A 14,030-nucleotide genomic window follows, 5' to 3' on the forward strand; every position below is an offset into this window, starting at 1 on the left:
TATCATCTGTAAAAAATGTGAGGTGCATTTTTAAATCAGAAGAGTAAATTCAGAAACCCTCTTTGTTCAGATATTAATCGCAGGAGTTTATTTTTTTAGTCAAAATATATTTGTCCTGTACGGTATAACCCAAACTCCTAATAGCTTAACATTTTCATTAACTATTTTTTATTTCTTAGATTCTACTGGAAATGAACGTGGTATGGAACGAAATTCGAGCAGTGTGTAGAGTTCTGCAACCCAAAGAGGAGAAATTAATACAACAAGAAGCTAAATTCAAAAGACAACTATTCCTACGTAATGTCAATAGACTGAAAGTTATAATAATGAATATATTCGATGCCGCCAGATATATACAGTGAGTATTCTATATAGAATAATCCTTCCTTTTTAGACGGAAAAAAATTCGAACAATTTATTACATTATCCCGAAAAAAGTCGAGAAGTCAATTAACTAAAAAAAAGTCGAAAAAGTAATTTTTTTTATTTTTAACTTGTTTTGTATTGGGTGTATGACTTATGTAAACAACACAAGTTTTTTGCTTTGAAAATGTCGAATTTTGTACCAACAAAGCGTCATATGCGGGAAGTTTTGCTTTACGTTGATGAAAAATGTGCCGCTGATGCACACCAATTGTTCACGAGAGAATGTGTTCCATCATTTTCAACGTGGTTTGTGCGGTTCAGAAGTGTTGAATTTGAAACTGAAGAGAAAGATCGCCCAGGCCAGCCAAAAAAGTTTGAAGTCTAAGAATTCGAGTCATTACTTTATAAAGAAATTGGGTACCATACGAATTGAAGCAGAGACACCTTGAAAGACGTGTTTTTCTGAAATGCTGCTTAAACGCTATAAAAGAAAATAATTTTTGCAATGAATCATTACTTGCTATGAAAAATGAATCAATTCCGATAACCTGAAGCGTAAGAGATCGTACGTGAGACCCGACCAACCAGTGAAATCCACACGAAAGCCAAATATACATGCCGCTAAGGTAAAGCTCTGTAGTTGGTGTGACCAAAAGGGTCCTATCTATTATGAGCTGTTGAAATCTTACCAGGCCATCACAAGGAACCTGTACCGAAAACAACACATTAGCTAGAAGCGAGTATTGTCCTAAAAAAGGCCAGACATGAAACTGTAATATTCCTCCCGCTTTATAGTCCAGACCTTGCTCCGTCCGAATACTATTTGTTTCGATCAACGCAGGAGAGCATGCTGCATCGGTCGAGGATATAGTTCTCTTTGCAACAGAGTTTTCCATAGTGGATTGATTCGTTCTTTTACTCAAAAGATGAGTAGTAGTTCATTGGCTCCGAGTTCGTATGTTGTCAGAAAAATGGGAAAAGGTCATAGCTAACAATGCACAGTGGGCAGAATCGACATTTTTTGGATATAAATCTTACATTTCTAAACGGCTGGTCCGATCAGTATAAAATTTTATGTGGGCGTAGATAATTATTACCCAGCAAAAAAAGTGAGGAAGAAGATGCAGAATTTTCACAACAAATAGCATGCTTGATGTACTTCCAATTTTGGTGAAAAAGCTATGAATTTTACATTAGCTTGTCATTGGAGGGATGTTGTTCATTTTTGACAACTTGTTACTTAATAAATTCGATGCTTTCGATGCGATTAAATTTCGATTTTAAGGTGTTATTTTAATGTAGGTAGTGGATACCTATATTTTTTGGCATCTTGGATGGAAATATAAATAATAGAAAAAAAGTGATGTAATTGAGCATTTATGAATTGATTTTAATGTAGTTATAAAATTTATGAAACAATGGCTGATTAATTTTAATGATTAAAAAATGTAAAAATTGTTTGTATACCAATTTTTACAGGTTTTAATAAATTTTAAAAAATTCAAAAAATGTAGGAAACAATTACATCAACGAAATATTTATAATTCAGTGTCAAATACCCATATTTAAAATCACATCTTCAGAGGTAGAAATGATTCATTTGCAACTTTAGATGTGATTAAAATGTCATATGTAAAGATGCACTTCCATTATTTTTTGCTGGGTAGTCAAGTTTAAGTTATTAAAATGAACCTTACTAATGCTCCAGGCCGGCGCTGTGGGGGCTTTAAACATGTGACATTTTTTTGTTTCCCATCCGATTTCAAAGATTTTATATTTTTTGAAAGTACTCGCCTTGGTCTTGAGCTTGAGTGTACTATTTATCTCTTATAATTTCGAAGTTAAAATTTGCCATACCTTGCGCCGTTTTTTTAAAAAATGTAGGTCGCAATTTTTGGACCGAATGGACAATTTTTTTTAATAGTTAGGCAACTAAATTACCAATAACATACAAAAGATTTCAGAGCAATACTAATTATGGATCCAAAAATAAGCGATTTTCCATTTAAAAATTCAGAAAATAGTAGATTTTTGCTGTTTTTTGGGCAAAAAGATGACTTAACACTTTTTTTATTAAAAAAAAAAACTTTCTTTAAGTGCATATAACAATGTTATGTTTTTTTGTAAGGCATTTTTACGCAGAATATTTTGGTATAAAAACCATGTCATATTTTTCGAATATGTCACCACTATTCCCTTCGGAATTTTACCTATTTTTATCAAAATTTCCAATTTGGGTCACAATGTTCTAAAGTCCCAATGCTGGGAACGGAAAGCAGCTTTGTAAACCGTGATGTGTTCCCTATTTATCCCCAAAGGAAATGTGGAGCCTATTTGCAAAATTGTAAAAATACCATTTTTGGGATATTCGGACCAATTTTTAGAAATTGCGGGATTCCCTTTGACTTTTCACATGTTTATTTTACACTTTGTTATTTAGAATGACAAATTTAAATGAAAATTTCAATGAGTTTTGTTAATAAATAAAGATTTTATACATATTACATATTTATTGCGTTTCTAAAACTAAAATTCGTATCAAAATTTTAATAGGATTGCAAATATTGGGAACTATTTGATCCATATGTATTCTGAACATTTTTTGTTTGTTTAAATAAGTTAATTTTTGGACTTCCAAAAAAAAAATCAAGTCAATACACTGTGGTTCCAAATGAAAATCTAGGTGGAAAAAATTATGAAAATCGGTATCTTCAGAATTTGGAAAAGCTAAGTTTTTTCGGAAGCTGACAATCTGCTCTCTTCCAATACAAATAGGTTTTTCAATTATACATTTCGTTTTCTCGACAGAAGCGCCAGAAGTTCAACAAATTTTGAATCATATTTTCGTTAATTTTTTTTTAATATTTTACTGCTTTACTAAATTAGATATATCTCAATGGTTTTACCATATAGAAATTCATACTTCAAAACGTAAATAAACATTAATATAGGATTTTATTAAATGTATATCTTATATTTATGGGCCTCTCCATTTTCCTGTTATAGTCCTTTAAACTCTGTTCTCAAATATACTGATATTTTTTTTCTAAGAATGTTATATAGCTTGCCAAAAAAAAGACCGTCAAAGCCCGTCCAAAGACTATATACATCATTTAAAGAAACTTCTGGGGAATGTCTTTGTAAAAAAATTGTAGCCGCCAGCACCCGCCAAAATACTTTTTTTTTAATTTTTACGGAATGGAATTTTTAGAGATATTTCTTTATTTATTATTGATTTTTATATATCTAGACCCTACTGTAACTGGAAATATAGTAAATACAGATCTTTTTAAAGAAAGACTTGAAAACGTATATTTTTTAATTTTTTATTAGTGTTTTTTATATGTATATCTAGACCCTACTGCAACTTGAAAAAAGTTTATATTGATCTTTTAAAGATTTTTTGTTGGAATCGGAGATACCAATTCTATATAAAAAGATCGCAAAATAACTTTGTCCACCTAGATTTTGATTTGGAACCACAGTGCAATATATCAATTAGATTGAAAAATATGCCACTTTAAAACTCCGTCCTTCAAAAATATTGCATTTCTCATACTTTAGGTCTGTTCATTTACTTTCCCAGTAAATACTTGCAACGAGAGAATAAAATCAAAATTTACAAAATTACACTCTTAAATTCTAAATAATAGTAAAAAGTAAATGAACGCTTTTCCAGTAACAATTGTTTTATACACACAAATTTCTTATTTTATTCCTTTTAAAATGTATAAATACTCACATTTTCTTAAATTTTATTGAAAATTCTTTTTTTTTTACATTTTTTCACTACAAAAATAAAATTGTAAATAAATAAACAATAACACAAATATATGAAATATAAGCTTCTAACCATAGGGTAACATAGAGACGAGACGTAATTGTCAAAAACCTAAGTCTGTTGTCAAAAACCTATCTCTGGCAACAACAAAATACATGCTAGTCAATGTATTTTGTTGTTGTATCATTGTTGTATTTTTGTTTGACAAATTGGAGTGTCTCGTCTCTATGTATAATTCTCTATGCTTCTAACTATTACGAGTTCAAAATAGAACTTGTAATAGTTTGCAACGAGATAACACTCTCTAAAATTTGTACGTTCTTGATTTTTTCTCTACTTGCAAGTTTTTTGAGTTAATGAACGCTTTTCCAGTAACAATTGTTACAAACTAGTAACAACTTTTAGTTATTGAACAGAGCTTTTATTATAAAATGTGACTAGGTCAATTGACTGACTTGAATACAATATTAAGAAAATTTATACAATTTTTTTAGTATGAAAAAGGGCAATAGTTTTGAAAGACGCAGTTTTAAAATGACATATTATTCATATTTCCAAAAAATGTTGATTATGCCCCACTGTGCAATAGCCAATACTTTGCGCAAATTTATATTGTACAAATGTTTCAAAATAAAAGCTAAAAATTTAAAAAAGTCCCGCTTTTCTAAGTCATAAACCCAATAATACAAGCTTTGAAAATAAAACTTTTTTCAAATTGTTTTTGTTTTTAGAAACAAAATTCCGAAACATTTTTTTCACTAAATTTTTTTTTTCCCATACAGATCCTGCTTTGAATGGGAAAGTCCAGTACGATCGGCTATAGCTTTTACCTTATGGGTTATAGCGTGCATATATGGTAATTTGGAAACTATACCTCTAGTATTACTGCTGATTATACTCAAGTAAGTTAAACTTAATTAAAAAAAGTTCTATTTTGAATAAAAACTACTTTGATTTTTTATTTCGCTTTATATAGAAAATGGCTAATAAGAATGATAACCGGTCAGTCAGAAACCGGTGCTGGTAACTATGATTATGACTATGATGAAGACGATGAAGATGATAAGGAAAAGGAAGAGAAAAAGTCCATTAAAGAGCGTTTGCAGGCCATACAAGAAGTATCTCAAACTGTGCAAAATACTATAGGATATTTGGCCTCTTTGGGAGAGAGCACTAAGAAGTAATTAAATAATATATAGGAAAAACTTATACAGCTTTTGTTTTAACAGTATTTCATTTGTTAGTACCTTTAATTTTTCCGTCCCCGAATTGACCTGGCTGGCAGTAGTTTTACTAGTTGGTGCTATTGTGGTATTACATTACATACCCATACGTTTTCTGTTATTATTTTGGGGCATAATGAAATTTACCCGCAGAATACTGAGACCAAATACTATACCCAACAATGAGCTATTGGACTTTTTATCGAGAATACCAGATGATGAGGAAATCGTAAGTCAATTTAATTAGAAACCAATTAAACATATTTGATTAAATGTTTCTTTTTTTAGAATCAATTTCGTGAACTACCACCCACTCCAGCATCCGAAGCTGCTCGAAATAACCCAAAAAAGAAATTCAAAGCATCATAGTCCATAGCTAGTACGGATGACACCGACATAATGATGGATTTGTATGGTGCTCGTGAGACATCAACGAGCAAATCAATGGCCGTTTTACCGCAACAGGTTGTCAATATATCGCAACGTTCCATGCGCAATGTATCCAACATGATTAAGACCGGCACCGATAATATCCGCATGACAGCATTTAAAAAAATGAAACAAAAGTACGCATAAATCAGATGACATAAATAAACTAAGTAGTTTAATTTAGGAATATGATGGATTTTCTATATTTTTTCTTAAATATTTCGTATGGATTTTTTTATAAGAATTTTGAAATTTATATAGTTGTCGTTTAAGTAATAGTTTCTTCTTAATAACGACTTAAAAAAAAAGAGATAGTCGTTATAATTAAAAATCAAATTTTTTCCATTTACATTAAAATCATTATTACTTGGCACTTTTAATACAAATCAAAAGAATTATATGTATAATACACTTCATTTTCTAATCACATTAAGTACCTAGTTAATTGAAATTAACTTTAATTGAATAGCAAAAAATTCTCTCCATAAATTATGAAACAAATCTAAATGTTTTTTGTTGAATTAATCAAGATCGAAAAGGAAATAGTTTTAACTTAAATGTATTCTAATCTATTATTTGAATTATGTTACTCCCGGGGAAAACTAGACAAGACATTTAATAGTTCTTTAATTTCGTTTTCGATAATTTGCTAGAGCAGAGTATCAAAGTTCTGATACTGCACAATGAAACAACATATATGTATATGGGGGATTTCATGTCAAGTGAACCAACTTTTGAAATCGATGTCTTCCGATCGGGATGAAATTTGCACCAAGGTTAGCTCTATTGGATAGTAACTCAGACACAATTTTTCAACAACATCGGTCGAGAACTCTCTGAGTTATAGGGGGTAAAATTTTGACAATTTGGTCAAACAGGGGTTTTTTCTTATCCATGTAACTTATTACCTATTGTTCTTAGCAAAATGTGTTCCAAATAGTATAGATAGCTATTTCTTCGATCTTTCGAAAAAAAATATTTAAAAAAAAAAATAAAAAATTTTTAATATTTTTTTTCCGAAATCAAAAACTTTTTTGACTTTTTTTTAAAATACGCTATTTTTTTTTATTTTTTTTTTTCTTAAAATAAAGTTTAGATATTTTCCTTGAACACCTACTTGGTCGCTTAGTGGGATGCGAGTGGGATATCTATCAAAATAAATATTTTGTAACTCAAAACATAAAATTTTTGACTTTTTTTGCAAAATCAAAAACTTTGTTGACTTTTTTTTTCAAAATGGACCCTTTTTTAATCTTTTTTTTTAGGTCAAACAAAAGCTTAGATATTATCCTTGAAGACCCTTTTGGTCGCTTAGTGGGATGCGAGTGGGATATCTATCAAAATAAATATTTTTTAACTCAAGACTTACAATTTTTGACTTTTTTTTTTGCAAATACGATTTTTTTTCCAAATGGGCCCTTTTTTTAAAATTTTTTTTGTAGTCAAAAGAAAGCTTAGGTCCATTCCTTTAAGATATTTTTAGTCCCTTAGTGGGATGCGAGTAGGATATCTATCAAAATAAATATTTTGTAACGCAAGACATACAATTTTTTAATTTTTTTTTGCAAAATCAAAATTTTTTTCCAATATGGGCCCTTTTTTAATTTTTTTTTTTTGCTCAAAAGAAAGCCTAGGTCCATTCCTTTAAGATATTTTTAGTCCCTTAGTGGGATGCGAGTGGGATATCTATCAAAATAAATATTTTGTAACGCAAGACATACAATTTTTTAATTTTTTTTTGCAAAATCGAAATTTTTTTCCAATATGGGACTTTTTTTTAAAAATTTTTTTTGCTCAAAAGAAAGCTTAGGTCTTTTCCTTTAAGACCTATTTTGTCACTTAGGAAGATGTGAGTAGGATATCTATTAAAATAAAAATGTTGTAACTCAAGACATTCAATTATTGACTTTTTTTTTGCAAATTCGAATTTTTTTTCAAAATGGGCCCTTTTTTAAAAATTTTTTTTTAGTCAAAAGAAAGCTTAGGTCCATTCCTTTAAGATATTTTAGGTCCCTTAGTGGGATACGAGTGGGATATCTATCAAAATAAATATTTTGTAACTCAAGATATACAATTTTTGATTTTTTGGCAAAATCAAAAACTTTTTTGACTTTTTTTTAAAATGGGCCCTTTTTGTAATTTTTTTTTTTGCTATAAAGAAAGCTTAGGCCTATTCCTTTAAGATGGTTTTGATCGCTTAGTGGGATGCGAGTGGGATATATATCAAAATAAATGTTTTGTAACTCAAGACATACAATTTTTGTGTTAAAACATTTATTTTGATAGATATCCCACTCGCATCCCACTAAGGGACTAAAAATATCTTAAAGGAATGGACCTAGGCTTTCTTTTGAGCAAAAAAAAAAATTAAAAAAGGGCCCATATTGGAAAAAAATTTTGATTTTGCAAAAAAAAATTAAAAAATTGTATGTCTTGCGTTACAAAATATTTATTTTGATAGATATCCTACTCGCATCCCACTAAGGGACTAAAAATATCTTAAAGGAATGGACCTAAGCTTTCTTTTGACTACAAAAAAAATTTTAAAAAAAGGGCCCATTTGGAAAAAAAATCGTATTTGCAAAAAAAAAAGTCAAAAATTGTAAGTCTTGAGTTAAAAAATATTTATTTTGATAGATATCCCACTCGCATCCCACTAAGCGACCAAAAGGGTCTTCAAGGATAATATCTAAGCTTTTGTTTGACCTAAAAAAAAATATTAAAAAAGGGTCCATTTTGAAAAAAAAAAGTCAACAAAGTTTTTGATTTTGCAAAAAAAGTCAAAAATTTTATGTTTTGAGTTACAAAATATTTATTTTGATAGATATCCCACTCGCATCCCACTAAGCGACCAAGTAGGTGTTCAAGGAAAATATCTAAACTTTATTTTAAGAAAAAAAAAAAAAATAAAAAAAATAGCGTATTTTAAAAAAAAGTCAAAAAAGTTTTTGATTTCGGAAAAAAAATATTAAAAATTTTTTATTTTTTTTTTTAAATATTTTTTTTCGAAAGATCGAAGAAATAGCTATCTATACTATTTGGAACACATTTTGCTAAGAACAATAGGTAATAAGTTACATGGATAAGAAAAAACCCCTGTTTGACCAAATTGTCAAAATTTTACCCCCTATAACTCAGAGAGTTCTCGACCGATGTTGTTGAAAAATTGTGTCTGAGTTACTATCCAATAGAGCTAACCTTGGTGCAAATTTCATCCCGATCGGAAGACATCGATTTCAAAAGTTGGTTCACTTGACATGAAATCCCCCATATATCTATATATATAAAAATTAAATGGTCCATGTATGTAATGTCATCACGTGAGAACGGCTGGAGCGATGTGGCAGATTTTTTTTTTATTCGATTCGAAATTTTCAGGAGTTGGTTTGTAAAGAAAAAAAATTCAAAAATTCTCGGAAATTCTTTTTTTTGTGAGTCCAGTCAACTGTAATAAAAAAGCTCCCTAAAGTATGCAGTACAAATTTAGATATTTTATTTGCAAATAAATAAGAACAGGCTGGTGTGAGTGGGTTGGAGAAACTTGAAGAACTAACATTAGTAAATGCTACCGGGCGAAGCCGGGGCGATCAACTAGTTGTTTAATAATACTGTCTTGGTTTCTGACAGCAGTCATTTTTCTATATATTACTTACCCGAGGAATGTTTTTTTTTATGGGAATCTGTTGTAGTAATACCACAGCAATAAGCTGAATAAGTAAATTTGTACAGTTTTCTACCAAAATGTCTATAAAAATTATCCTCTCAGGCAAAATTTCTAGATTTTTAATACATTTTTCTATTATTTATTAAAAAACTAAATTTTCTTATAATATAACAAAGTTTTTAAATTCCAATTCCAAAAATCCTCGAATTTTCCCATTAAATTTATTTTTTGATTTATAATAAACAAGATTTTTTTAAAATATAACACTGATTTAAATCAACAAATAATTTTAAAAATCTTCAAGTTATTGGAAATATTAAATTTGTATGATATTTTCAGACATTCATTTAATAAACAACACTATCTTAAAATATAACAAAATTTATATATTCCACCACAAAAATATAAAATTGTGATGATAATTTTCAGAAATTTTTGGAAGCTTTTTAAATTATAAACAACACTTCCTGAAAATATAACAAAAAATTTAAATTCCCAAAACAAAATCCTTGAAGCTTCCCCATTTGCAAAAATTTAAAATTTTATAAGAATTTTTTTTTTGGAATTTCCGTGATCGCTTAATTAAAATCGATTTTTATATGAAAAACCTAAAATCGGCTGTAGATCATTAACCACGTTTATCTGTGGTCTCTTATATTTTCAACAATAAATCGATCTTTATATGAAAAACAATCGAAAAAAGGATAATAATAATCCGCGATCACTTAATTAAAATTGATTTTTATGTGAAAAACCTAAAACCTAATCCAATCGAAATCGGCTGTAGATCATTAAATATGAGTCCATTCGCAAAAAAATGATTATCCGTGATCACTTATATTTTCAACCAAAAATAGATTTTTATATGAAAAAACTTAAATCGGATACAGATCCTTATCCAATCGAAAAAAGGACGATTATCCGTGATCAGTTAATTAAAACTGATTTTTATATGAAAACCTAAAAAACTTGAAATCGATCAGATTTCAGATCCTCAAATATAAGTTCAATCGGAAAGAGGACGATCATCCCTGATCACTTAATTAAAATAAATTTTTAATATGAAAAACCTAAAATCGGCTGTAGATCCTTAAATATAAGTCCTAACGCAAAAAGGACGATTTTAGGTGATTGCAACCAAAATTCTATTTTTATATGAAAAAACATAAAATCAGCTGTCGATCTTAGAATATGAGTCCAATCGAAAAAAGGACGATTATCCGTGATCACTTAATTAAAACTGATTTTTATATGAAAACCTAAAAAACTTGAAATCGACTGTAGATCCTCAAATATAAGTTCAATCGGAAAAAGGAAGATCATCCATGATCACTTAATTAAAATAAATTTTTAATATGAAAAACCTAAAATCGGCTGTAGATCCTAACGCAAAAAGGACGATTTTAGGTGATTGCAACCAAAATTCTATTTTTATATGAAAAAACATAAAATCAGCTGTCGATCTTTGAATATGAATCCAATCGAAAAAAGAACGATTATCGGTGATCACAATTGATTTTTTATATGAAAAACTTGAAAACGGCTGTAGATCCTAAATATGAGTCCAATCGAAAAAGCACAATTATCAGTGATCACTTAATTAAAATTGATTTTTTATATGAAAAACTTGAAAACGGTTGTAGATCCTTAAATATGAGTCCAATCGAAAAAAGGACGATTATCCGTGATCACTAAATTAAAATCGATTTTTATATGAAAAATCTAAAAAACTTGAAATCGGCTGTAGATCCTTAAATATAAATTCAATCGAAAAAAGGACGAATATTCGTGATCACTTAATTAAAATTTATTTTTATATGAAAAACTTGAAATCGGCTGTAGATCCTTAAATATGAGATCAATCGAAAAAAGGAAGATTATCCGTGATCAATTAATTAAAATTGATTTTTTATATGAAAAACTTGAAAACGGTTGTGATCATTTATATTTTCAATCAAAAACAGATTTTTATGAAAAAAGGACGATTATCCGTGATCACTTATGTGAAAAACTTGAAATCTACTGTAGATCCTTAAATATGAGTACAATCGAAAAAAGGACGATTATCCGTGATCACTGAATAAAAATCGATTTTTATATGAAAAACCTAAAATCGGCTGTAGATAGTTAAATATGAATTAAAACTAATTTTTATATGAAAAACCTAAAATCGGCTGTAGATCCAAAATGGGACGATTTACCGATTTTTATATGAAAAACCTAAAACCGGCTGTAGATGTTTAAATATGAGTCAAATCGTTTAAGTAATCACGGACGATTATCCGTACGGTATGAGTCAAATATGAGTCAAATCGATTAAGTGATCACGGACGATTATCTGTACTGGTAGGGAACTAAAGTCCTAATTAAACAATGTGTCTGAATTTTCTCGTATTCAAAATTCTATTTGCCAATTCGACTTTAGTTGAATTAATGACGTTTTGATCGACAGGTGATATTTTTGCAATGAAATCACTTTAGTTTTCGAGGTACAATTTGTTTGTACTTTGGAAATTAAAACCTCTTAATCATTACACATAATTTGATAATTTTATCAATTTAATAATTTTTGTATATTTATTTACCAAACTCCATATAAATTCGTTAATTGATGTGCATTGTTCATACCTGCACATTTAAGATAAGTACATAATACTTTTGGAAGCTATAACTGGTTTTGATGAATAAAATTTAATTTAGCTGCCTAATACAAAATTAAATCAAAACAAATAAGAAAAATACGATTTTGAATGAAAAAATATGTTGTAAACTTCTTAATAATTTTAAAAGTAGCTAAAATATCAATTTGACATTATTTTTAGACGGAAAAATCACAAAGATTCATGTAAATTATTTGCCGTTAGCTGCTTTTTTGGGCAGTAAACTGTAAATGCACTTACCAGCATTAATGAGCAGGTAAGTGCATATAGGTTAACTGCATTTTTAACTTACCTGCACAAAATATCATACAAAGTTGATTGTGCAGGTAAGTCATAATTACTGTATATACTTTGCTGGCAATTGCTCTGAGATCTTTGAAGCTGTGCACTGCAACTTCAATCTATAGAAATTCATGTGCTGATTCTGCCTGGACTTTTTGAGATGCATTTGAAATTTATTTTACCAGCCACATATGTGATTCTTTATTAAATTCTGCAAAAGAACTGACCTATAATATAAAATAATATAAAATATAAAATGTAATTATATTAGGTTTCTCTCTCAATGCCCATGAAATTTGCAAAAATTAAATAATATAGATTGCCTTCCCTGTATCTAAATATTTCTAGAGCAGATGGGGCAAAAGTTAAGGATATATCTTCCTGCAAATTAATTCAGAACATAGTCTTTGCAGCAAAAACAAGAATAGATCAGTCTACAAGCCTCTACTGAGAATAACTGTAACATCTGCGATTATTATGACATCAAGATAGCTAATCCAATGTTTATATGTTAATAACTATTCATTCAGTTGTCACTATATTTCATCTTATCATTTTATTAAATAAAGTATAAACAATAACCAATATAGTTTAAAAAAAACGAACAAATTCTTAGTTTAATCACAATTAGTAGTTTAAATAGAAAATACGTTTAAACCAAAAGCTTTCAAAACAATATCTAGATAGAAATATTCTTAAAAGTATCTATTAGTTTGAGTTTAGAAAATATGTATTTATATTTTACCCTCCGAATATTACTTGTAACCAAACAATATACAAATAACCAGATTCAATAACTAATTAAAATGAAACGTTTAAGTAAACTCTATGCAAATTGATTTAAACTGTGGATTAAAGAAAGTAATTACTGTTATATATTTGAAGTCTCAGTTAAGGAAGACTCATATAAACAAAGAGAGAAATACTCAACCAAATAAGAGACATTCTTAGCTAACGGCCACAATATATGAAGTCGATTATTTTGACTCCATCCCAGCTACACGGCTACATGACCACCATTGCAGCTGTAAGCAAATTTCGATTTTTGTAGGCGACAATAAAAAATATATTATCGAAACATCAAATTTAACTGTCAGCTGGTTACGATGTTGCTGTCGTTTATAATTAAGTAGCTGACCACAGGGCCAGGAATGCTGCCAACGGCTTTTGTAGTCGTGTAGCTGTGTAGTCTGCTGTAGTCTATACAATAATTTGAACAATGTTTTTTAGATATATTTGAAAAATATAATTGTGTAGCTCAAGTTTAAGTAAGCTTAACATAATCTGCTCTTTTAATATGAGCAGATTTAGAGGAACATCAAAATATATTTTTAAACTTAATGCGTTTATGAATGAAGTTAATACAATCTATTATTTAAAATATTCAATTCAATTATTTTGAAATGGTTTATAAATAACAAATAAATTGTAGGAAATAAATAAATATTTATACAAAAGAAAAAATCTCCTAATTGCCCTCCATTATTATCTCTTAAAGTATTTAAATTTTGTATTTATTTTGAAACATATAAACATATATTTATGAACTCCTATTTAGTCCTATTATTAAAAAAAAAACAATCTATATTTATAATTAACTGAAAAACCAAACATTTATTAAAACA

At 28.8% G+C, this 14,030-nt stretch overlaps 1 protein-coding gene across 3 annotated transcripts in view; it reads left to right on the plus strand.

Annotated features, from left to right (window-relative positions):
• The window catches only part of Mctp (multiple C2 domain and transmembrane region protein), an 89,226-nt gene extending 83,238 nt beyond the window's left edge, over positions 1-5,988 (plus strand). For all 3 annotated transcript variants that reach the window (XM_065513868.1, XM_065513869.1, XM_065513870.1), the window contains 5 exons: positions 180-358; positions 4,930-5,049; positions 5,124-5,327; positions 5,392-5,599; positions 5,659-5,988. In XM_065513868.1, coding sequence (XP_065369940.1) covers positions 180-358; positions 4,930-5,049; positions 5,124-5,327; positions 5,392-5,599; positions 5,659-5,739 — 792 coding nt within the window. In that variant the 3' untranslated portion in view covers positions 5,740-5,988. The remainder of the gene's footprint in view (positions 1-179; positions 359-4,929; positions 5,050-5,123; positions 5,328-5,391; positions 5,600-5,658) is intronic.
• Positions 5,989-14,030: the final 8,042 nt, after the last annotated feature.

This window comes from Calliphora vicina, chromosome 5 (genome assembly GCF_958450345.1).
Source record: "Calliphora vicina chromosome 5, idCalVici1.1, whole genome shotgun sequence".
Lineage (NCBI taxonomy): Eukaryota > Metazoa > Arthropoda > Insecta > Diptera > Calliphoridae > Calliphora > Calliphora vicina.